Below are 27,515 nucleotides of genomic sequence, written 5' to 3'. Positions count from 1 at the left end.
GAAAAAAAAGCCCTATAGCCTTCGGAAAGGATGGAATAAAGAGCCACAGTCCCCCTGCCAGTGCTCACTGCTGTAGGTCGTTTTTCCACGTGTGGTCACAAGCGTACATCTCAAAGACCAATAACCTTGTTAGCTTTCTCACTGTCATTCATAATGCAAATAAGACAGCTTGTGAACGGGCCTGAAGCCCAAAAAGACGACTGACTGCGAGAGGGGGAGAAAGACAGAGGAAAAGAGAAAAAAACGAACAGCTTAGGCTGTCTGCACCCTGCCTCATTGATTTCTGTCTTTCTTCTTTTTCTATAGCTCCCCCTCTCCCTTTTTCAGACTGTTTTTCAACACTTTTTTTTAGACACATACCCCTAAGGTTGAATGGCACACATGCTCTAGCTTTGTTGTTACAACAGCTCTGGATTTGTATCAGTGTCGCTGGTATCTTTTAGCATATTAATTGAGTGTGGCCACTGATGGACCTGGGTCTAGTGAGCAAGAGAGTGTGGCTTCATTGTCTGAAACCATCACCTCATCTCATCCAATTGAGAGATGCAACATCAAGCCCTCTCTGTGGATTCCAATTCAACCCGACAGCCAGCACAAAAGATGGGTGTTGGGGGAGGGTGTTGTTGGGTTTTAGACAGCAGGGGCGGCTGAGGGGGGCACTAAGCATCATTCTTTAGTCAGTGTCCAGACCTTCGTAAGGTTTTGGCAGAAGAAAAGACCCTTCTACCCACCTCATTCCCCCCATGCCATTCCTCTAATGCAGGGCTCATGGTCCCACACTCCCTGGCAGTCTTTGCATTACCATATTGCCATATTCAATTGCAAAGCAAACTGTGTGTGATGGCTCTAAGGGCGATTTTTCTTCTCTTTTCTTTTTAGAAAAAAAAAAAAAAAAAAAATTTCAAAGCCATGGGGTCTTTGATAACTGACGAGCATGCCTTCATTGCTGTCTTAACATTCAAAGCCAGCCATTTTCTCATTTTGCAGCTCAGTGTTGACAAATAAATTAACTTATTATACAGTCTTCCCTTTGTAGTTGATTTCGGGCCAGAGAAAATTTTACTAAAAGAAGTTCTGGTCAACCGGAAGAAGACAAAACCAACCACATTGCAACTCTTTGGGTCTTTTGCAGGAGAGAGAAAAAAAGCAGTGGAAATTGGGTGCCCACACACAGCTTGCATGTGCCGAGTGGGTTGCAGTCTGATTTTTCACACTCTAGACAAGATACGTTTGTCGATGGAACAAGAGTATGCGCGTGCTAGCGGCAGAGCTGGAAGCTCTGGTTTGTGAGATTGGTAAAGGAAGAATGGCTGTATTCTACACGCCTTCATTGATATTCATGCAGAGGATAAACAGTGTATGTAGCTGAGTGGGGAAGCCTGTGATGGAAGGCTCCTAGTACGCGGCGGCTGGCTGGCCTGGTATACCAGCCTCTCACCCCCTTCAATGGACCATTCTCCTGTCCTCGCCACACTGCATCCCCAGACCTGTGCCAACACAGCAAGCTCCTTGGTGGGTGCAATGTGCTGTATATGCATTTAACTTGTAAATTAATTAAGCGTCCGGAAAGTTGAGGAACAGCCAAAGAAGCCGATGATTTGAGGGGCAATAAATCAAGTGCCAGACACACATGCAGATGCACAGGTTTTGAGTTAACAGAAAGTCTTGTTTCAAAACAAGTCTTGTTTTTTTGATAAAGATCAAACATAAACATGAATTTGGCGTCACAGTTTCACACTCAAAATCAAATGGAAAGTCAGGTAAAGCATGTAAGTTAACATCTTAAAGTCACAGAGTAAACAGAATAACAGAGTAAACCTGTAACTAAATATTCAACTAAATGATAATTGTTTGTTAAACCTACAACATAGAATTTAATAGGATTATGTTATGTTGTGTCTCATTATGTATTAAACAATTCTCATTAAAATAATCGGATGTCTGGGACATTTATGTTTAGCATTACTTCATAGAATTGTATTACATTAACTGTCTATTGTAATTTTTTGAAAATGGTCCAATCTGCCACAAATCATCAACTAGTAAATTCATCATCAATAGCGGCATGTTGGTTTGCCCTGTCAAACCATAGTAAAAACAGATGAATTAAAAACAGGAACCCTCTTTGACTGTTAAAATCCTGTAACAACTTGTTTCAGTCTTGCTCCAGTGCAGAGTCTTGAGCAACAGCAGTCAGGCTGTGGGAGGAAGCAGAGCCTCTTGAATGAGAAATGACATGAATTGTTAGATTAAATTTTCAGCCCTGCTGAAGTCTCGACCAGTCGCTAGTTATTTCTCCGATAAGTAAACATCTGAAAAGCGGCAAGATTATCGAATATGATAGTGTTTCTCAGGTATGTTCCTATACATCTACAAGCAATTTACAACTGAGAAGTAAAGCGGGTGCTGGGTGTTTAAGAGTAAGAATGGGGTATAATCGCTTTTAATGAGCTTGTTCCTGTGCAGGCCTTCTACAGACTGCCCTCCGGAGAAACGTTTTATCGGGTTCTCCTTCTGCACTGAACCTTACATGCCTCTGCATATGAAATGGAGGGTTGTTCCTTTTGTCTCCTTTCTTGCAGTCTCTAGCCGAGCCTTCCAGTCATTTGCATATCTCTGAAAGGCCTCCATAATATTAATTAATACTGAACTGGTCTACTCTGCCTGACCAAATTTCGTTCAAAGTTCTCTGAACGGAACTGTTTTATCAAAAGAGAAGAACCATTAAAAATTAGCTGTCGTCTTTCCACACTCTTCTCTTCCTTTCTCATTCAGATACAGGGGCCTTGATTTACACATGTCTCAGAAAAGAAGGGGATGTGGAATTCTCTGCAAATAAAGCAAACTGTACAGAAGAAAAAAAAAAGCAGCAGTCGAGGCATCTGCTCAGCAATTAAAATCTTTTGGATACCTCTTGAATCCCTGTTGTCAAACTAGTAACTAGATTGTGTATATAACAACAGCGGTATGTTTCACTAGCTTCTGAATTAAAAAAAAAAACAAGTTATACAGCTAAATTATTCATATTATCCCAGTTGTCATCAGTGCCCATCCTGTCAAGCACAAAAGATTCGTATCCAGTTTTCATGGATCCTGTTCATGTCGGGGCAGTTGCACAAACCAACAGGAGAATCAAAAGCTCCATGTTTAAAGACCTGCCAGCTGCTCCTACTAATACCTCTCCCCTCATATCCCACTTTCCCAAAGTCAGAGTCACTCCTGAGGTTCCTGGGGAGCTGAGCAACCCCAGGGAGGAAGAGAAAAGCCTGAGGGAACAAGGGTGGTGCACTGGATCCCATTACCGCCTATGGTGATGTTGGGTGCAGGCTTGGCTGGGAGAACCAGCCCCACAAAGGCTCCTGATTATGGGAAAGTCGTCATGCCCTGGAGCATCTGGGAGGCGTGAGAAGAGGGGATAAGATATGAAAACATGACATGCTTCACTATTTGGCTCGGCTAGAACAATACACTCCTCACGTTTTCTCACCCTCCTCTCATCTCTATGTTTGATCTCCTAAAGGTGGCCCACCTCTAAAAGCAGGAATGGTTTAACCACTGGCTCACCAGCACACAGGAATGTCCTTAACTATACAACTGCCCTTTGAAGTGTCACTGTATTCAGGCCTAGCCACTGATACACCCGCCAAACATACCAGGCAAGCACATAAGGCTTCCAGAGAAATTCTCTCCATTACACATCGCTATTTCAGTCCACATAGTTTCTCATGAATGTAATGAGACGGCATCTGATAATTTGCCTGCAACGAGAACCTGAATAAAGTTGCCACAGATACTAAACCCACAGAAGTCGGCTTTAATTTCAGGTTTTGCAAAGAAAAAACTTATTGAAGTGATGATGCAAGACATCAACACCAACTTGACTAGGCAATGGATCATTATCACTCATACTTAAAAACATGAATGGAAGACAAATACAAGTTGCCAAACACAATCTTTCTTTCTTTTATTTAAATTTATGGACTAACCATGAACACGGTAGCTAATGATAAACCTAATTTCTAGATTGTGGAAAACACTGGCTACTTTACAAAGTTGTTGTACAAATGCACTTGAGAGAATATTCGTTTTAAAACCGAGAAGGAAAGCTTCTGTGCAGCACTACACAAATTAGCAGTTAAACATTCTTTGTGGGCAATTATTTATAAACATCTATTGAATACACTACCTGTTGCACAAAGGGCGATGAAAGTCTGCACGTGTTTACGGATCAGGTCCAGCTTATCCTCAGGCAGCGGAAGTTTCCTCATAATGTGCTCAATAAAGTCATTGGGAGTGACAGCAGCCAGATTCCACTTCAACTTGCCCAGGACAACCAGCTCCCAATCCTTTAAAAGAAGGTTTGAGGAAACAAGCAAAATCATTACAGATTCAAACCTAAATCATTTGTGTGATCGGAATCAACAAGCAATACCTGAAGTATTCAGATCTTAAGGTTCATTTAACTAGAATGACAAATTGCATCTTGTCAAGTGGCTTCATGTCTGTTTTCCTTCACTGCACTGTTAAGACACTGGATGCTGGGGCTAATGTTCTTTATCAACCATTCAGACAAAAGGTCTAAAAAAAATTATTTACTGTAGATAAGGTACTAAATGTGTTCAAAAACTTCTGTTACTTATCTGAATGCTTATGTTAACCATTTAAGCCAGTTATGATTGCACAAAATCTAGCACCAGCAAAGCTCCTCCAGGACATGGTTTGGTCTTGACTACGCAAAGATACAAGCTGAAATCCTAAAAGCTACAAGGCTGAATGCAGGCACACTTGAGTTGAAAAATGGGTCACTCAGATTGCCCAGTCACTTCACAGAGACTGTCCAGCATCGGGTACTTTCCTCCTTAGCATAGAAGTGTAATTGTGAGTATGTTTTATAGCGATCTGTCAAGTCAAAAGAGGTCTGAGTACACATAGTTAAATGTTGGACCTGTCATTAGCCCATTTGCAACCACAAACACATTAATTTGAAACCTTATTATATATATGTAAAAGTCTTTTAATTATATTGAGTTGTAACCCCAATGGAATAAACAAGGCTCAATAATGACCATGAATTTGACTGTACAACACTGCTGATGACACTATTTCATCTTTTGGGGGCACTCTTGATGCATAACATGAACTTGCTTTGACCTAACTCACAGTGACAAATGTAAACGTAAGATGCTAAGTCATTTGGCTTCAGTCAACAAGAAGACAGCATCCTTCAAATAACCCCTCCTCCTTCCTGTTTGAAATGGGGTGAGTAACAGGGGAGCAAGTGACTAACTGGGGAAAACTTGCACTCGTTGGGACAGTCCTTATGACTGAGCGCATTGCTCAGATGGAGGTGGTTTTTCTCCACAAGTGAACTACATGTACTTTAGTCATGAGATGGCCCAATATGGTTGCCATTACCTTCTGAGACATACAGTATAGGTGTTTACAACTGCTCTAAAGCACCCACAAAGGAGCGTATACCTATGCAACACTCTAAATGAGAAGGAATACAATGGCAGCCATCTGCTGATGCATGATTTCTCCACTTCCTCTCTTTGCTGGATTTCACTGGTGTTTCACTCACCCAAAAGTACAAACAGCTACGTTCTTGTCAGTTCTTTTCTCAGGGGAGGTTCCTGATATGAATATGAAGCTTGATGACATGTTAGAGCCACATTCGCTCAAAACCATTGACTCCTGGTACACCAAGAGAGGTATGATGGAATGTAAACTATGAGCAGAGGCGTTCTCCAAAAGAAAACCAATTACATGCTAATGTGAAAATAAGCCTTTGCGTTCTAACTGATCTGTGAAGTTTGGGCAGTAAAAAGTTGTATGCATTATCAGTTTGGTGTGTGCTCCTTTGTTCTTAAAAATATATCAACTCAAAATTAAAATTGACTCATCCTCGTGTTTTTTTATTATTTTTATTCTATAAACAACACACATCCATGGGGTCCAGTCATTGTTGTTTTGGACCCCATTGACTTTGATTTTATGGATAAACATTCTTAAAATAACTTCTTAAGAAAGAAAGTCAATCAGGATTGGAATTAAATGAGGTTGAGTATGTTCGACTTTTGATTAATTTTCATTTTTGATTGAACTGTCCTAATTAAGTGAAGAAACAATTTTGGCAACTACTGAAGGTTCAACACTACATAATAAGATGTTAGCAAATGATTGTGTACCTGTACTGTCCAACTCAATCTTTGGTCATATTCTAAGAAATTCACAAATTCTAACCTTTGAACCTTTATGAGGCCATAAATGACCACAAATACCAGTTTTAAGTAACTTAAGGACACCATTTTTTTCAGTCAACTATCAACTCAGCAGTCCAGTGTCACCTCACAAGTGCTCTGAGGCCAGCCCTAAAACTCACTGACACTCTTGCAACACAGCCTTGATGCAGGAACCAAATATTCTTTTGAGCCCTCCAGTCGAACCTCCAGGCTGTCACTGCGGTTTCATTTACAAGAACTTCTTGCCAGCTAACGATGACAAAAAATGAAGATGTGACTCTGACAGCTGATCTTCGGCTTCCTGCATCTGTTGGACTTCGCAGACCAGCAGAAGCTCCAACAACAACAAAGATATAAGTTTTAAATGAGGTTTGGGGAATGAGGTTGCCCACAGCAGAAATTTGCTGAGGACTCATAAATAAAACAATTTTTATCTTTGGTCTGAGCTACTAGAGAACTGCCGATTTCCGCCAGAAAGACACTGATGAACTAGTAATGAAAAATTTACCAGCATACTCAGCAATTTCTTTTAAGACATGACTCATAAAGTTAACCTGTGCATATGTATATATATATATATATATATATATATATATATATATATATATATATACCCTATAGTGTGACATAGCAAAAATGTAGAAAAAAAAAAACTTAACATACAAATAACATGAGAAAAATACATCTTCATTCTTAGAGTTCCAAATAGCATGAGAGAGGTTCATCTTCAATGCTAGAGGGTTTTTTTTTTTTTTTTTTTTTTCGTCACACCATAATTAGACAATGATAAGTAGTCAGTAGACAGTATCTTTCAATTGACAGTCTTAAAATCACTGGACTCCTGCAAGACTATCAATATTCATCCAATCCTGCATATACAGGTGGAACAAGACTTCAGCCCTGATGTAGCTTTGGGGTGCATATTTGCCACTAGATGGCGTAACAGCTCTGTCAGGCATGGACTCTAATGCCCTTGAGTTGATATTTGAATGTTTGTGGAGAACATCCATCAGTCGGTAGAATATTTTGTCAAACAGAACTTAGTCTTTGCTGTAGACTACTTTTAATTCTTATGGCACTGATTTGTAAACATACACACTATGAAAAATTCCATCACAAATTAAAGTATACAAGTAGGCCTATCTGTATAACCTGAAATTTTATTTTAAGTGGGATGACTAGCCTACTAAACGATTTAGTGTACCAATAACAGCAGTATATACTGTAATGTAAACAAATAAACACTTAGCAATAGTATATATTGAGGAAAATTGTGAATAAGGTGTAACCAATTCTCTGGCAGTCACTAGAGAAATGTTAGTAAGTTTCGGTATGCAAAGAGTTTATTTGGTGCTTACCAGCAGTTCCTGCGGTCTGATAGAGTTATCAGTGTAGATGCACAGCTTCTCTGCAGTTAATGGACGCGTCTCTTTCAATTTAGACGCAAGAAACATGCACACTGCTCCGAGCAACTGCAAGTTACATTTTCTTGTTGGTACCACCGCTAAAAATCGGTCCAAGTAGTTCATAGCCAGTGGAAAAACTTCTTCTTCGCATTTCTGTTCCTCGCAGACCTGGAAAGGGCAGGGCATAACTTAATAAGTTCAGAGGAAAAGATGCACGTGGCGCAACAAAATTAGTCTAATTTATAAGACTCGCAATTACTATATATGCATCATATAATTATGCCAATTAAACGAAATACGTTGTATTGTCCATCAGTTGCATAGATAACAGGTTGTAAATCGTCACGGTAACATTAGAGATTGATTCCAAAAAAAAGTGCAATTTCTGTCTTGTCGTTGTAATAAATGTATAAATTTAATGGATGAAAAGGGGGTTCTAACATCTTTGTCAATAGACTCACATTCCTTTGGTTTATTCAGTAAGAAATGAATTCAAGTCACAATCGCCCGAGCCAAAAAAACACCCATGCAACACAGTACGGGATCTGTTTTTTTAATTCGTCATATTTTCATAAAATATTTAAAAATATAAATAAATTGCCTAGGTCTACTGTTCATACCTCTAAATATTCACCAACCCTTTTCACATCATTCCCGACAATTGACAAGCAATCAAACCGATGTTTTATATGATTAAAACACGATTTTTTAAACGAAGTAGCATGCGGTCTTAGAAGAGTGCGTCACCATCGGACCAAAATATTTTTTTCAAAAATTTATATAAATTCTCCTGCACGATTCACCTGACAATTTAAAACATGAAAATAAAGCTAAGGTCCTCCCCTAACGTTTTCAACATTCAGAGATTGGAAATATGAAAGATTCTGACAAAAACCGAACTTAATTCCAAGGCTATAGACTTCGATCAGCATGGGTTAAGAAGCAGTGCGGGCCCTCGCCCCTTCCGCAAGCATATATTTAAAAAAATTGTACAAAATTATAGAAACGTAATTCCCAATATATTCAACCATGAATATGTACCTTAAAGGCTCATTTATCAAGTCATGCACATGTAAAGAGTTGTTATGATCATTTTGTTGCGATAAAGTTGTTGTGAAAGAAAAACCAACATGGCGATGTTAGATGTAGCACAGCGGCAAGCATTGAAGTGCATACGTGGGCATGGAAATATTTATCCAAAAAATAAATAAATAACATTAAGCACGATTCTGTCCTCTGTGTTAACGGAACGGAAAACTTTAAGAAATATGCGCTTATGATCACTGACATATGTCGATATCCTCCATCCCCCTGCAAATCTAATCGTGAACTTGGTCCAAAATCAGCGCTTATGACTGCAATAAAATAAATAGCCCGACAAAATCGGATCTGCCATTTCGGAAATATTAAGGAAGCTCAATGCTTACATGACAGAATAAAGAAGAAAACACTTAGCTAGACGTTTTGAAGATACGGTGTAAGCACGGAAATGATCGGATAAGTAGGCTACATACCTCCAACATCCAAGTTGCCACCATCCTCCGCATAAAGGGCTGAATATCTTTCTGAACGCATTTAAAATATGAACACTGGGGAAGAAACCTCTCTTCGATGGTCAACAAGCTTTGTAGTACCCTGTCATCATATAGAAGATTCGGGTCAGGACGGGCTCTTACAATGGTGTCCATCTCGAGACAAAGCAGTTCCATGATTGTTACAGTCCTTTTCGGTCTCAAATAAGCCTACAAACAGTCAAATACAATGGTTGCGAAATGTCAAAAAGAGCAGAAATGACTTCTCAGGCACATAAAAGCAGTCTACAAGGTTGTCCAGGTTAGTCCTGATCCTGTATCAAACTTTTGCCCACTAGTCTCTTTCTCTGCTCTGCTCTGCTCCTCTCGCTGCAACATTTGAGGTCTGCAGATGTAAGGCTGTGTGACGCAAGTCGCATCTTATTATTGGCCAGACCCAACATGCTCGGTCTTCCTCTTCTTTTCCAGCCCTCTTGCTCTGGTTATCAATAGCCCCCACAAGATGGTGAAGAATTGCAATATTGGCTGATATATTTATGGATCATGCAGGATATTCATCCTTTGTCAACTCTCCCATTAATGCGCAACTACTTTAAAGACGATGGGTAAACATAAACACAAACACAGTTCACCCAACCCAACACTCAGCTTATATATAGTAGCCTATCTCAAAGTGTTCTAAAAAAGAGGGTTTTATGATGTTATTTCGTATCAAATAATATGCATATAATATGCATATCCTAGTTGACCAATATAGTTGTGCCAAGCAAATTACACCTATAAACGGTCAAAAACCTTTCTTTTGACTTTAAGGACACTAAAACGCCACATCGTCATCACAAATTTGAAATAGAGTTATCTTACATGAAGTTGCAACGCCTGTGGTCAACGAGATAGCTTTCTAGGAAATGCAGCGAAAGCATGAAGCAACGCTCGCTCGTCTGAGATAGCAGCTGAATGATACTTATTCTCTTGAGCTGCCCCCGGTGTATTATATAAAGCATTATATCATCTCTATTTAGGATCAAAAAGCCAAGCCTCAAAAGGAGATGTGAGCTTTCCAAAATTGTGATCTGCTGTGCAGGTGACGGATTTCAACATGCTTAACGCACAAACTCATTCAGAAAGTCACTTAAGCAGCAAATGAGTCAAGACAGTTCAACATTTCGCACAATAGGGAAATCAGAATTAAATAGCGTTAATGTGTCTTCAAAGACATTCTAGAGAACATCTAGTAAGTTATTGATCACGGTGCATCTCGAGGTTCTCCAGCCTCTAACAGTGATTCTGAAGAACTCAACAGACCGCAGCTATGTACTTTTGCAACAGCTTCGTTTCAACACTTTTAAATGTGATAGGAAATGTCTCTTTAAAACTTTTTTTTTCTCGCTGTAGATTGTTTCCTCCCCTTTTGCTAATTTGCATAGCCAATAGTTCTTCTGCGCGCGTCTGAGGCTTTCTTATTGTAACTGGGCAGACTTTGTCTGTGGAAGTTCACCTTCTAAAGTGCCAGGAAGAACCGAATCTATTTAGCCGATCACCTGATGAGCGTTGCTACTTCTCAGAGTCTGCAACGTGCAGATATCATAAATAAATTTATACAAATGTAGCAGAAAGACAGCAATATCTGCAGCCCTCAGAGTGATGCTTTGAGAAACTCAAAGATATTTTCATTATAAAGACCGTAAAGTGATACAGATGATAAAATGATTACAATTTATGCTTAAGGGGCAACAACAATTCATAAAAATATAGCCTATTCTATTATTTTCAAAGTTAGTCTGCTAATAAGTCTATATTTTTATTAAATTACTTAACCCTTATGAATTTAAATTGACAGAGCGTGCAAAAATGATTTCTTTCAGCGACAGCATGGAATTTAGGGATAATTAAGCAATTCCAATTACTCGAATGCTGAAACATCTCATTTAATTTCCTTGTTAAAACATGCGCGTTTTTTTAAAACTGCAGTGTTACCCACACGCAGCCGACACGTGAAATTGAGCTAATGCAGGGCATTATGAGTGGGTTTCAGACATCCAAATGCCACACTAATGGCTTCAAACAATGGACACTACGAGTCATAATAAAATCAAGGATGCATCCTTTTTCTTTTTAACGATTTCTGGCGCATTGAAACTCTTATATCATTCAAATGTTATTTTTAAATAAAACAATAACTAATAAATTACTCAAATATTTATTATTAGAAAGTTTTAGATTTTTTTTAAACGCACCTGTTTAAACAAACGTCACATGAAAGTTGCTTTATTTTGTTCTTATTAGCATAAAATACACAGAGGGATATTTATATATTTTATAAATCTATATATGTCAGCAACGTTTTGACTTCCCCATTAAGTGACGTGTAATTCAAACCATCTATAAATCAACGCCTATAGTTTCCTTTAAGCTCATTTCAAGGCATTCAAGAAGCTATTTTTTTTTTTTTTTTTGTACACAGTCAACAGTAATATGAGCATCTTTTAAACCTCGTCGGAATATATCCATCACAGTAAACAAACAGTCTTAAACAAAAAGACACGACAGAACATCACATAGCCCCTCTCAAATAAACGTCAAAAAAGTGAACTCCGGTCTGATTCTAACTCCTGTCTGTGGTTCACGTCTCTATATTCTAACCTGACCATGCTGTTTTTTCGCGGAATAAATGACGTCACACAGACGCTGCTCTTATGAGCTAAGCAGCTCATGCTGTTTCCCGGATGCCTGCAATTAACGCGATATCCGTGAAGACACAGGCAAAGAAAGTTTGACAGACCCTCCAAATATCATAGCTGATTTTACATTAAAGTTTTTAACACATTACCCTATGTGTCTTCTTCCATGCAAACTCAAAGAGCTTAAGTTGTAGGTTTCCATAAATCAAGGAAGTCTTTCTTTGTGGTCATTCTCACACAATAAGACAAAGCAAACTCTAAAATAGTGACAGTTATATTCCTCAAATTAAAGATGTAATGATAAAATTAAATATGTATCTCTGATTATATAAAAGAAACATAATATTCATTTAAACACAGAAATATCACAGTTATATGAAACAAGCATCCTATAATAGGATATTAAGAAAACTAATGTTGAGACACAAATGTTTGCTCATTTACAATCATCTCTTTAGTTAAACTCAGATATCAGTCTTAAGCATTACAGCAATAATCTACTGCACTGAACAAACACTTCCTTCATGTGAAACCATTGTTGCAAAAAAAGCCACAATTACTAAGAAATTAATCTAGATTACTAGAAATATCTAAAAGAATATGCCTGCAAAACCAAAGAAATTGATTAAAAATAATAATGTACAAGCCACAACTAAATTATCCAATTATCCAAGGAGGTTCTTTCTATAAACCTGTTTAAAACATGTTTGTTTATTATTATCAACTATAAATTAATAAAACAATCTTAGTGCTATCTAATGTTAAAAATATAATTTTACACTTTTGTATTAGGCTACTATATTATTTACAAAAATATTCTCCACCTTCGGTTATTTCAGTTTTATTTCATTTCAGTATTTATTTTTTTACTTACAATTACAAACGATTCTTTATTTGCATTATTGTTTAATTCTGTTTAACTGATCAGTTAAATAAGAAAGGGAGAAAACATTTTTATAAGGTTCATCATCATAAAATCACAATTTTGTATATTATTAAATTACTACAAATATTATCAAATTCCTTATTTCTCTGGACAAAGTAAATTTATTTCCTGGAGAATCATATATTTTTTTAATAAACAGGTAACCACTGAACAGGCTTGTATGTTTATCAAATACATGCATTTTTAACAAAAATAATCAAGTCTTTACCATTAACAACAAAAATGAAAAGTTCAATTCCTAGTTAAAAGGCACAGAAAGAGAATAATAAAATAACAGATTTCTCACAGTTATAATGTTGTGGTTGAGCAACTGCAGATGTCCTTACTGAATAAAAACAAGAGCACTTAGCCATCACAAAAATATTTGATATGCTTCATTAATTGACATAGTTTACAATTATTGTAAAGGGCAACTACTGGTTGAAACTGCTGCTGACAAAAACAAAAGAGTGAAAATTTCTCCACTTTTGTTTGTACAAAAAATGAAATAAATATTTAAAATAAATTAAATATATATATAAAATCTCTTTCTCTTTCATCCCACTATGAGAAACGAAACAAATCTCTCCATTAAATTATCAACACATCCAAATATTAATTCATTAAAAAAAAAGGCTATTATTTATTTTATGGGTGTAAAAGTTTGTAAAGAGTGTATGTGTAAGTGAGTAAGGTGTAAGTAAAGAGATGTGTGTAAATATTTAATAAAAATTTACAATGATTCTCAATTAGTTCCTCTATATGTCTTTTTATTACCAATTAATTTACTTGGCTAAATGACCTGATCTGTAAAATGTTTTATGCTGCCTAACACATTCATTAGGATGTAAGATACTCACAAACTCTTTAAAACTTCTAAAAATCTCATTACTTTAATCAAAATGAGCAAAGTCTTATTGTTGACTGGAAATGTCTTTGTTTAGTCAAATAAAGGTAGTGTCCAAAGGTTAATAACAGTTTTAGAGATGCAGAGGAATTAAGTATTGTTGACACATTGGTGGAGATGTTGTAACACTGCTTCTCAGTTTTATCTTATTTACTAGCACAAACCCACAACAGGTGCAACAGACCTTAGGAAATAACTGTATAGAGCAGCAGTCACAAAATAGCTTCAGGCATATCTCCTATTAGAAAAAAAAAAGACGACTTTCTTTGCTTCACTTAAAAAAAAATTACTGGAGGAATCTATGTTATTTTTACCCCATCATCATTTCAGACATCAAAAGCCAACCTGGACAATGTGATGACAGAAATTTTCTTCAGACATAGTCTGTCTAGTCTAAATTGACAATGTAGGTCCCTGTCAAAAGCCCCCTGCCATCATTACAGCATTCATACTCCCGACCCCCGAATCCTCATATAAACATCATAGACAACCGTCAAACCGGGGGCTCACTGTGCACAAAGACCCTTCTCCCCATAAGTGCATTCAAATATTATTGTTTCCAGGTACTGTCTTTTCTTTAACACACCAGCACATTTTATGTTGGCCAGCACTGCTACTGCTGTCTTCCTCTCCTCTGTGCCTCCCATATCACAAGCCCTTTAGTTTGTCACTCACGCAACAGCTGCTAGCTGATACTTTACCATTCCAGTGCCCATTTTTCCCTCTCCCTCTGAGCAAAGAACCCACACAGAGAAACAAAAGCCTTGTTGGAGAATGCAAGGACATTTCGGGGGCAGGTTATGTCCCTCAAGAATTCGTCAGCACAAAAAATGCCATCCAGACTTTGCATGGCTGACTCTTCCATAACTGGGAAAACATCCTGAGAAGTTCCACCTGGGAGCAAAGCATACTTCAGCTTTGTCAACAATGTAGCAGTCGAGATCAAATACGCTTTGAGCAGAAACACTGCTTTTTCTCTCCTCTATCTTGAAACCAACTTGAAACTATAGTAACTCTTGTGTTTTGCACTGAATCTTGTTGCTTTTTCTATCAGCTGAAAACCACCTGCAGCAAACTAGTGCGCAAGATTTCTTACTGCACTGATCCAAATGCGAGCTTTGCAGTTCTGTTTTAATCGTGTAGGTTCCTGTCATGTTCTCCTGCAATCCCACACTCACAGCTGCACTATATGCACAAGGTATCGCATCTTGAGATGGGTTTGCACCTTGGTTGCCCTAGTCACCTAGTTGTGTTCTTGGATAAGGACCTGTGGGTCCCTGGCAAAGTTGACGTTGAAGCATAGATGTGAGAGAGATCATCTGCAAATTCTCACGTTCAACATACTTCAGGTGTCACCTAATTTAGGGTTTTCAGTAATAGTGCAAACCACATATAGCCTAAAAACTCTTTTGAAGTTATCCTAACTGAATGTGAGGGATATAAAAGTAAAAGTAAGCATACCTTAAAATATTACACATTCACTTTAAAGGATAATAATTATAAAAATTACAGTTCTGTCATAATTTACTCATTCTCATATCCTTCCAAACTGATTGACTTACTTTCTTCTGTTAACACAAAGAAAATATTCTGAAGACTGTGCTGTTAACTCTTTTCCATGCAATTACATTGAATTGGGGAATGAACATTTTAAGTTAAAAAATGACAAAAAAGCATCATAAAAGTGGTCAATGCTACTCGTGCGGCATATATAAAGTTTTCTGAAGTTTTCGGATAGCTTTATGTAAGAAAAAGAACAAAATATATGTTATTTTTCACTTTATTCAAATATATGAAATTTTGAGGGCATCAAGGGGATCGTTCACCCAAAAATGAAAATTCTGTCATTACTTACTCACCCTCACATCGTTCCAAGCCTTCGTTCATCTTCAGAACACAAATTAAGACATACCGAAAATGGCAGATCATGGAGATAAATGTTAATTCAGGCTGTGCAGGGGATGTGAAGTGCAGGGATGGGTTGGTGTATGTATTCAGAAAGGCACAGAAAACAAATAACGCGTTCTAATAAAATAACGCGACTAAAGGGACATGGTTAGCTTCTTGCTAGTGGTAGCCTGTTACAATACAGTACATAAGATTTCACTTGATGCAGATGCCTGAGGATGATGGCGAATGATTTACAGATCCTGAGCACCACTCACAAGCATCTGATCTTGTAAAATGTGTGGTAAGTACTGCCGCTCCATAGTATAAATAGAGTACGTATGATCGCGAATCTCAAAAGTGAAACTAAAAAGCGATCGTGCTTTCGAAAGCAGTTTCAATGCCCCACATATTAATAGCGTCTCCCTGATGCCCGCATTTTATTTACAGTATAATTACCCAACGATATAACTGCGCGAGAAAGTATTGAAATATATATTTTCCCTGTTTCCTTCCTGCTGTGTGAGCTACTGAAATGAGCCGCACTGTGAAACAGCCAATCAGATCAGAGCTCATTATTATTCATGACCCTTCCAAATAAGGTAATAACAGAACATTTCATTCTAGGGACAAATCCTAGGGTTTTAAATGGACATGTAAAACCGTTTCTGGAGATTTTTTGCCCTTACCTAAGCTACATACCTTATATTTGGATATCAGAGAACAATTTAAAATATTGTATCAATGCATTCCATTGCATCTTTAAAAAAGTTCATGTGACATCAGTAGTTCAACTGTAATTTTATGAAGCTATGAGAATACTTTTTGTGGTACTGTCATGAAAGCACATTGAAGAATGACACAGAAGAGAAGAAATTGCTGAATAAAGTTGTTATTTTTTATTTATTTGCACACAAAATGTATTCTTATAGCTTCATACGTTACGGTTGAACCACTGATGTCACGTGGACTATTTAATGATGTCTTTACTACCTTTCTGGGTTTTGAAAGTGGTAGTTGTTTTGCTGTCTATGGAGGGTCAGAAAGCTCGATTTCATCAAAAATATCCAACCCAGGCTCATTGGAAATATGTGCCTCTATATACATTTCTGCAGCACCGTTAATACGTACCTTACTGCACGTTTCGCAGCAGCTTGAAAGTGAAACATTCAGTGAGTGGTGCTAAATTGCGGTTCAATACGTGAGCGTAATTCCACGGGGTTCATACCGGAGCTCTTCATCACCTAAATGCAATGCCGTATTGCGTGAGCTACCGAGGAAACTAAATTAGAAAACTTATGAATATGAAGCTGGATATGTGACGCTAACCTTCAAATGCATCAGTTTTCAAATCTCGCAGCATGTTAAAATGGTTTTTAATTCATAACATTTATGTGAAAATTAGGCATTATTAATCGAAACTGTGGACCTGCAAATCATAGTTTGTGTGAAAAATAATAAAAGTTGTGGGAGTTTTACTGCCTCTAGTGTTCATTTCAACTGGAACCTGCAGCGATTCGTATGTATAAGTACGTTTTTTGTGTTTTGCAGAAATGTAGGTAGAGACACATATTTCCAATGAGCCTATGTTGAAAATATCTGGTAACACTTTATTTTAAGGTGTTCTTGTTACACGCTTTACATGAACTTACTATTATAATAACAATTAATTATGCATAATTACATGCAAGTAACCCTAAACCAAACCCTAATCCTAACCCTAACCATATAGTAAGTACATGTTTACTATTTAATATTGTTTAATATTGTTTTACAATGTTAAAATGTAATATTGTTTTAAATGTATAATTGCACTTTAATAAGGACACATTAAAATAAAGTGTAACCAAATATCTTAATTTGTGTTCCGAAGATGAACGAAGGTCTTACGGGTTTGGAACGACATAAGGATGAGTAATTAATAACAGAATTTTCATTTTTGGGTGAAAATTAATTATTTTAATTAATTTAATATTAATTTTTTTAACATTTTTTATTTGTTTGATTCATTTTCAATCGTTTGATTTGAAGTTGATGCGATGATTTGGTCGTAACAGTTCGATAATATCAGTATCAGTGAATAATGACTTCAGTTTTGATCTGTTCATCACTCAAAACCTTTATATGATTTTAGAAGACTTGTAATGTAATGCACAAATTATATGGACTAAAAGTGACTTTGTTTTATGAAGGGGGAAAAAAGATACCGATTTGGAATGACATGGAGGGGGAGTAAATTAATTTTCTTTTTTGGGAAAAAAGAAAGGAATTACTATAACTAAAGGATCTTAAAGGTTCAGTGACAGGCCCCCCATTCAGGCCTCTAGCCCTCCAGCAAGGGGCATTACAAATCAAACAGCCCTCCATCACGATTACCCTACCACACATGAATTCACAGTATAGCTCCGCACTTGAGTCAGGCTGCAATAATCTGATCCTTTTGGGAAATTCTAGTGTTGGGTGTAATTTATGATCCGTATCTTTCAAGTTCCCCCTGCCCTGCTGCTGGCGTCAAACACCGGGAGCCACCGTGTGTGTTTGCAACATGTGTCGTTTGCTATCTCACTTGCTGAGGCACACAAAGGTAAAGGGAAGCTTAACATCCTGGGAAAATCTCAAACAGAGTGAAATTACCTTGATCCAAAGATTCCTGCCGCATACCAGCTCGATGAACCCATAACACACCACAGTAGAACAGCTGAGAGAGATAAAGGGCAGTACAGAGCACGACCGAGTAAAATAAAAGAATTAAATACTTTAATAAATATAAAGATGACTATATACAGGTTTTCGAGTATTGTAAAAACCATATTCTTGACCACATCCCCCAAAACAGGAGCCATGAAGAGAATTGATCAACGTGACACGTCTATGGTGATCCAGCCGCACCTCACCGCAGGACAGACCCAAGATTCTGTTTGGGTTTATTTAAGAAGGGTGGAGGTTGTTTTGGCTGTGATGCTATTGTGTGAACTTAATACTGGGGGGAAATTTTCAGGGATTTGTGAAATTTGGGATTTGTGGAATGGCACCTTTTAAATGTCAGACACAATATTGTTGGATGTTGCATTCTTTTAGTTGGGTGAGTCTGAATCTCCTGGGTTTCAATTCTGCACTCTGTAAATTTAGGCTTTATGATACTGGTTGTTCACACATTGTTAATCTGCAAGGAACCTGAGTTCTCGTCACACTTCCGAGGTAAACAGAAGACTTTATGATAGGTTCTTTGCCTCCACTCCCTAAAACCAAAGATGTATCTGGACCAGTGAAGGTGTTATCAGTCTTAGAAATGAATCTGTGTAAGGAGAGAAACTAAAATAATTAGAGAACATGTTTAGAGTAACCTCAAACTATGAAAAGAGTATAAAATCTTTTTCTGTTATATCTTGTGTCCTGCACACGTACCCATTAGTTATGAACACTTTTTCTAAAATTTACCTATCTAATATCTAATAATATTTGTACATAATGTATTACCTGCCAAGCACTGAGGCTTTCAAGATTTAAAAAATTGTTTTTTTATTTAAAATTCACACCAATAATATATGATCATGCACTGGCTTAGGAGTGGGGGAAAACAAGCATTTATGACAATTCTTGACATTCTTTGCGTAACAGTGCTAACAAGGAAATGTACTCCAAAGAAAAGTTATTGAGAGCAAAAATGATATTAAATTGATTACTGGTTAAATAAAGACAGGGTCTGTTTCCTTAAGTTGCCATGCAACTTGACAAAACATATCAAAGCTCTGAGTCACTACATTTGCTGCGGCCTATTCACTTATCTGAATAATGCATTGATAAAATTAAATCTATTTAATCAGACCATGGCAGTCAAACATTCATGAGGCAACAGCCCGCATAGAATCATTTAAAAATGACAGCACACTTATGGTCATAAGCTAAATTTTAGAAATGTGGCGTGATGGATTACTCTGCACTGAGCAGAAAATGAAAATGATAAAACAAACTGAGAGTGGGGCAAACTAGGTTTTCAAGTCATTTAGAGAAAAGCAGTTTCTCTAGCTGAATGCACCTGTTTGCCGAGTGCCACTTTGTGAAAAATTATCAGCCCTATCATAACCTCAACATTTTGCTGAGCTCCTGCATGACAAAATGCATGACTCTGTTTGTAAGCAAGAAATATATTCACACATATTTTCCCATAATGGTGAGAATCTTGTGTTTAAAATGAGTACAACACACAGACATAAACACACAACTGCCTGAAAGCCACTTTATCAGATCTGAGTGGTTCTATTCTGGCTTTTAACTGTTTGTTGTGTTTGGAGTGATTCCAAGCCATTTTAGATATTTATCAAATGATACCTCTATTCAAAGGGATTTGGTTCTGAATTTCACTTTTCCGTTTCCTGAAAACATTCCCTACGTGTTGCAGAAAGCAGACGCAGATGTAGAGTGTGTTCTGCATGGGATGCTCACACTTGCTTAAACTTAATGAAACTGACTCTTCATAAATCTAGCTTGAGTGACGAATGGAGCTCAAGCGTAGTTAAGGCAGACCACGCCGTGGCTGCAGCATCAGCTGACGCTCAGCTGATCGTAACTCCTTCCACTACAATTAATAAGATATATAAGTTAATCCGTACTCACACTTGCCATAGTCTGTCGCACAGACATGCGCTTAGTCAGCCTTGAGTTCTGTCGCACAGACGTGCTTTTACGCTCAAGACAGCTTCAAAATGCTAATCTGTTGCACAGAGACTCGCTTACCAGTCTTCTAGTTCGTCACAAACACTCATTCAGGACAGCTTTCAAACTAATTTAAAGGATGTTGACCATACAGTTATCGCTTCAGATTCTAATCGTGTTTGAACACACAATTCACCGCATCGACCAGTATAACGTTAAGCGGCTTGATTCGGAACTTAAGAACAATTCAGTCGAGATCGGACCTCCCTGCATGAAGGAATTGTACATCATTAAGAAAATAAGCATCCTCAAAAGATGTGGATATACTTCACTCTCCATTCATCCGAACGTGTCTTCATGAAGCTAAGCCAAGTTTCTTTTTCATACTCATGCTTAAAGTTATCAGGTATTGGCAACACGCTGTTGCTTAATTGCTCAGTACACGCTGTTGCTTAGTCTTCTGATCTCGTTGGCCATTGCTTGTTTGGAATCGGCTGTTGCTTAAAAGCTATTTAGTCACTATTTGGTACCTATACTGTTTGCCAGGATTTAATGTTTATTATCGGGAACATGCTCGTTGTTAAGGCTAGCTGTGTTTTAGCAAATATGCTGGTGAACAAGCTTCTGTTTGTTATTGGAATGCTGTTGCAGTCTTTGATTAATACTCTTTGGTGTTATGGGAAATGTATCATTGTTGTCAGTTGTCAGATTTCATTGGTGATTTCAAATATGAATTTAATCGTATGCTTGGCGATCAGTTTTGGAGAATTTGATGTTTCCCCATTCAAAGAGATAGTAGCTGCACTTGCATGCCCAAGAGGTGTTTCAAAGATGGCCGCTGAGTGACATGACTTGCCTTAAAGGGACTTTGGCTATTTTCATTGAGTAGCTAAAGCCTGTTCGAGTCGCTAAATATCTCTAGATGACATTATATGCCTTTTAGCATATTCATTACCTGCATTGCATTCTACCTAGTGTCAGCATTTTATTGTTTACTTCTCTGCTACTCTCTGTACTCACATCTTATCTAGCAATAAGTTACATAATTGTTTACACTGATGGGAGGAAGTGCAGCACGCAGAGTGGCCGATAGGTCCCGCCTTCTAAGTTATGAGCCATTTGCTGATGGATTAAGTAGCTTCGGCTGCTGTTGGAGGCTCCAGTTGCTGTGGAGGAGGTCGGTGCTCTGAGACGCGCATTTTGGACAGCGCATAAGCATTGACTGGTCAGCTGAGAAAACGCAATTTCGGGATTCGTGTGTTTAGAACATTATGAGACAGTCATTGTCATATTTCATCGGCGATTTTAATGACGATGTTTAGTCAGAGACTTGGTGATAACCTTTGATGGAGTGGTGTTTCCCCGTTCAAGGATAGAGGAGCTGCGCTGCCTAACTGAGAGGTGTTTCAAGGACTGATTCACGTGAAGTGACTCGCCGAGAAGGGGCTTTGATGACACAGACATTCCACTGGCTACATGTAACTTCATTTTAACTGTGTTATAGTCCGATTTCAACTTAAGAGGGTCCACATTAACACAGATATTTAGCCTTTCATTCTTCACACCATTTCTCTATAGGGCCGCAGGTTGGCGTAGCTATATTGTAATTATTCTAAAATCACTCATTTAATGATAGTGTGATAATGCTATTCATGCTAGCACAACATCATCTTCAGTCTATGCCTACGTAAAGGAGACAATGTTTGCCTAGCTTCAAGCAGCTAACTTTGTACTTCATTTTGTTTGGGGGAATATTACTCAAACATTATTTCTTCCTCTCATGGAGTTATTCAACATTATGTCTGATATACATACATTTTCTAGTTTATCTAGTTTATCAACAGTTGTCTTATCAGAAATCAGCTTCCTGATCATAATTGAAATACACTATATTCACCAGCTGAGACGAGAGTATTCGCTAAGAGACAATCTCAAAAGTCAGTGGTCCTGACTGAAATCTAGTTTGAGCGACGAATGGAGCTCAAGCGTAGTTCAGGCAGACCACGGCGTGACTGCAGCATCAGCTGACTGCACATCAGCACACTTGCAATAGTCTGTCACTTTACAGACTATTGCAAGTGTGATGATCACTTTACTGCTTGTCCACAGAGATATATCATCTGTCCAGCTCATTGCTAAATTGTCCAATTTATTCACAGTACTGTATTACTCTACTTGGAATATACAACTATTGCATCTAAAATATCTGGCAATTGCTTAGGCTTCAGGGGGGTTCAAACATCAGTGAGGTTTGCCTGTGGATAGCTCAGAATCTGAACCCTTACAAAGCCAAATACAAAGTTCAGGACCTCTACAATATTCTGACTCGAACAGAGTGATCCTGACTGAACCGAAATATTTAACAATAATTTTCACCTCAACCATCAGGCTTTACAATACAAAAAAATAAAATTAATTAATTAAATATATTTTACAAATATATATAAAAAGTTATATTATTAAAAATAGACCCAAATGTTTACCCGATTTCCATAAAGAAGAACATTTATAGTTTCAGAATTTATAGGAAATTCTAAAGATTTTGCTGGGGGGAAATTCAATAAAACCCAGATTTGTTACAAAAACATATGTGCATATGTCCATTCATTGCTACCTGCATTAATAATGACATTTTATCATAGACATAATTTTGTTTACTTCAGTAAATATGCTTAGGATATACAGAACTTATACAATCATGCATCACTGCATGATAATGCAACAAAGAAGCACTTTCATTCACTAGATGTATTTTGTAACTTTAATGCAACCTTAAGAGTTCCTGATTTGAGGTGACAATGCAAAAGAGTTTAACAAAGTTTACTTTATGCAAATAAGCAGCAACATGATGCATCGATTACCAGTAAGATAGCATACTGTGATCCACCTCCTGAAGAAGCAGAAATGTCTACTAGCAACCATTAATACATCTTAAGTGCCACAAAACAATAAGCTTATATTATAAATCATAATACATAAATATGTTTTTTTTTTTTTTTTTTAATTTAACATGTTGTTGTGAAGCGTTTGGAGAGTTTTTACTGAACATTTACAATCATGTGTTACTGCATGGTCATGTAACAAAAGAATCACGTTCTCATTCATATTTCAGGTCTCATTTTATATATTTTGACAGAATCATTCCTATCATTAGAAACATTCCTGCTGGTTTTCCAGTCAGATATTAGCATGCAAAAATCCTGTATATTAAATTTAATTTTGGAACCACAAATTATAAAATTTGATTCATAATCTCAGAAAACATCTTGATCCCTGTTTTTAATTTTCCATTTCTCTGCACAGGACTCATTCTTAACTTTCTGCCCTTCTCCTGTCCACATTTAGGGTAGAGAAAGCCATTCATGATCCATTACCTCTGGAATTCCTCCACATAGTTGAGAAGCCAGTCCACATCACAGGCCGGCACTCACCTTTCAATCACTCCTCTGCCCTAATCACGTTAGCTCGTTCATAATCGCATTGCAATTACTGACAGGAGTGTGACCCTTGCTTTCCGCACTCCCAATCTAATACATGTGTTTCACTGAAGATAGAGGGATGCTTTGTGTCGGAGAAACAGGAGGACAAGGGGGGAAAAGGAAAGAAAACAACACTGACATGCTGTGTCATGCAAAGGCTATAAAAAGGGATGCAGCCTTTTTCCTGAATTATTCCGGACAGGGGAGCACTATTTTTAACGGGTGGGTGGGGGGGGGGGGGGGGGGAGTGTAAACAGAGGCCGTGGCTGGAACCAGACCTGGAATCTTCTCCCCAACAAGGGCTTCAGGGGTCCAAATGCCCCGTTTCTTACATCTTCCCCCTTTCCTTTCACTCTTTTTCTTCCTTTTCCCCCTACCCCCTTCATCTCTCTGTCTGTCTCTCCAGGAAGGTAATCTCCATTACCCTCCCTCCATGCTGATTCAGAATTCAGAACTGTCCACTTCAATCTGGGGGTGTGAATGGTAAGAAGCCTTTCAATAATGGAAGAGAAACTCTGCTCGGGATGTGGGATGGAAATGCCTTGCTCCCCCCGCTAATTTCTCTAAGGCTCGACTTCCACTCTCCGGAGCTTCCCAGCATGTCAAGGGTCAGCCCCCCCAGACCTCCTGACTGATGGGTCAACCCCCCTGACTTCCCCAGAGCTCTCCATGAGAATGCCAGAAAGGGAGAATGGACAACAAGCTTCTAATGAACTAGGGAGGGACCAATCTGGACCCCAGTGCTTGGCCATAAAAGATGGCTCGGAGAGACCAAAAGACCTTTAAAGTGAGGGCTCCTTCCACACTGCTTAGCTTGAGTGGTTCAGGAAGTTTGCTGACAGTGAATAGAAGCAGTTATGAACAGACAAGCCATGGAGAAAGGCACTGCGGTGACGGCAGTAAAGCTACCTCTGAATTCCTACGCAGGGCCTGGGAGCATGGGAATGCATTACGGGCTACAGCAGTCATGCCACCAGAGCCTGAATCGGTCGCCCTTAGTCAAGCCTTCATGTGCACAATAGTAGGATTGAGTCTGGGGTCCATAAACGAGGTCAGAGGGAGGAAATAGTTAGTTCTAGAAAACAGCGCAGTTCTTTAAACTCCTGTCACATGCTCCATCAAAACCATCATCTAGGTAATGTTGTTACATGTATCCAATTAGTGAAATTGAGACAGGGATAGTTACAACGCTGACCTGACCCTATGAGAAGCACAGACAAACAAGCATCCAAAAATCTAATTCCTTTTGTGATGAATTTCAAAAAGTGTATTGGACCCAATTGACCTGCATTGTGTGGACAAAACATTTTAAGTATCTTCTTTTGTGTTTCGCAGAAGAAAGTCATCCAGGTATGGAGCGAAGTCTTTTGGTGAACTATCCATTTAAGAACTCCAAGGATAAACCGCATCCTAGAATGCTATCAGGAGAACAATGTTGGTGGTAGCTGCAAGCATGTAGACCATCTTCATTGCCAAGCTGTAATTATACCCAATAACACCTTTAACACAAGCAGACAGTTGTTGCCGTCTCTCAGGGTGTGAGGTCAAGCATTTCCTGTGTCTATGAATGGTCGCCATCATTGGAATTGTCATGCTGTGGCTGCTGCCCTCCCCTCCACCATTCATTGAAGTGTCATTAAAGTTTGCATCCCTTTTCCCCTCCCTTCTTCTCGCTTTAATAGACCCAAGCTTGCGTATACAGTACACGACATTCATTGAACCTTTAGTGGAGCTTCATAACAGAAATTAAAGTGTAGGCACATGAGTGGCCCTCAGCTTGACCACAAAATTCTAAATTCACCTCAACAGCGGCAATGTTGTGTTTTGGACCCCGCTGACTTTCATTGTATGGACTCTTTGAAGTATCTTTGAGTTGAGGTAAAAGATGACAGAATTTTCATTTTTGGGTGAAGTATTCCTATCCACTTCAAGAATGTGAGTGACTAGTTCAACCCGTGATGCCAGGCATGGTGGGCTGAGGGAGCGTGAATCAGTAGTGTACCAACAGGTTTGGCTTCCACACCCTGTAGGAAAATAAATACTCCATAATGACTGCTTATTAAAACATGAAACATGGGTATGACCGAAAGTGTGCATTCCATAGGAAATCCATAACAAGCAAATACATGTTCTCTCATCAGTCGTGACATTTCAAACACATGGGGGAGAGATTAACTACATATTTACAGTAGGTCAGTGACCGCAATGAAAGATGGCAGAGTAAAAATGTCACTATGAGCAAATTAACAGATTGTCATCTTCCTTGCAGACCTGTGCATAAACTATAATCAGGATATGATTAATTGAAAAGCATAATGTCGAGGAAGAACCACAGACAGATGACGAAGAGGGACTAAAAGAAAAAAAAAAGATGATAAATATCACAATGGCAAACATATTATCACGGTGCACACAGCAGGGAGGAACAAGGAACACGCAGACGAGGATGTAACTCAAAATAACATATCTTTACTGGAGACATCATGGCAAGGCAAGGCAGACACAGACAGGAACACCGGGGAGTAACGAGTAGACCAGACAAAATAACACTGCACAGACAGGACTATAAATACACAGGTAAATTAACGAACACGGCTGGACAAGGATAAACTACTAATGACATGAAACGAGGACAGGAAACAAATCAAATATGGGCATGAAAACACAGGGAGCACGTGGAAACACAAGACACGCACAACAGAGGTCTGACACATATATTGTGCTGAGAGGTATTTTTAAAATACGCCTGATTAAATCCGAATACGTAATTTAAAAGAATTCTACCAATGGGAAACTCTAAGACAGCAGTGTTCATCTTTCTTTTAGGAAAGAAGAAAAGGCTTGTTAGCCCCCCCCCCCCCCACGCACACCCACCCACTCGCTGCTCTCAGACTCTGTCCTGGGCCCTGCAGTCTGCTGCGATATAGATTAGGTTTCGGCTCTGAACTTGTACTAGTGTTGCCAGAATGACAGGGGTGGAAATTTCGAAGAAAAGAAAGGACAAGAGGTGGGGTGTTTTAAATGCTGAGTAGAGGAGTTTGGTTATTATTGGAAAAAATCTAAGAGGTCATTCATGAGCCTGAGCCAAGCTATGAGGAAACTGCTCTCGTGTCTCAAACAGTTGGGGGATCTGGCCAAGTCCTACTTCAGCTGTTGTTCCAGGCCTTGCATTTATCACAGAGGCATTTCCCCCAGAAATCGAGAGACTCTCAGAGGCCAGGCGATCTGTCCCATGTCTTCTCAACATCCAAACTGCATGAAAAAGGATGCTGTTTGGGGAATTCCTCCATTTAAAACAATAACCATAAAGCAAGACAAACAATATGACAACACCTTTGCGTCAAATCTACATCCCAAAGCAGATCATTTGAAAACCTTAACTTTGGTGTAGGGCACCCTCAAGCTATTTTACATACTTTTCCCGCCCCGCCCCGCCCCCTAAAATTCCTCACCTTTAAAAATAAAAAATAAAACTTTCAGAGTGGGGGAGCTCTGTATATGACATTTGAGGGGTTAATGATTATGAGAACAAAAAAACAAAAAAAAATGTCTTTCCAGGTTTCTGCCATCTGTCAGTTTTATGGACAGCCAAGAAGGAAATTGGGTCTTTGGGTTGTTTGGCCCGAGAATAATGAGCCACTGAAAATGATTGTTATAGATGACCCCTCAGCGCCGTCCTCATATGGACCAAATCCAGCTGCACTCTGCAAGCTTCAAACAATCAGGGATAAATCAATTGGATGTTATGAGGAGAAGGAGGGAACCAGGCTGGGAGCAAGGTAATGACATCCGCTGTGCAATGG

The 27,515-nt window shown here is 38.5% G+C and overlaps 1 protein-coding gene across 3 annotated transcripts in view; it reads right to left on the bottom strand.

Moving 5' to 3' along the window:
* LOC306867060 (G1/S-specific cyclin-D2-like) overlaps positions 1 to 27,515 on the bottom strand; it is a 160,515-nt gene that overhangs the window by 10,004 nt on the left and 122,996 nt on the right. For 2 of the 3 annotated variants that reach the window (XM_079412525.1, XM_079412526.1), the window contains 3 exons: positions 9,163 to 9,390; positions 7,601 to 7,816; positions 4,187 to 4,346 (listed from right to left, as the gene is read on the bottom strand). In XM_079412525.1, the coding sequence (XP_079268651.1) occupies positions 4,187 to 4,346; positions 7,601 to 7,816; positions 9,163 to 9,390 (604 nt within the window). Of the gene's footprint in view, positions 1 to 4,186; positions 4,347 to 7,600; positions 7,817 to 9,162; positions 9,391 to 10,044; positions 10,261 to 27,515 lie in introns of those variants that run through there. The other variant, XM_079412527.1, reaches the window with a different exon arrangement.

Source organism: Barbus barbus, assembly GCF_936440315.1.
Source record: "Barbus barbus genome assembly, chromosome: 48".
Classification (NCBI taxonomy): domain Eukaryota; kingdom Metazoa; phylum Chordata; class Actinopteri; order Cypriniformes; family Cyprinidae; genus Barbus; species Barbus barbus.
Note: the sequence above shows the minus strand (reverse complement) of the source record. Positions and strands in the feature narration are given on the sequence as shown.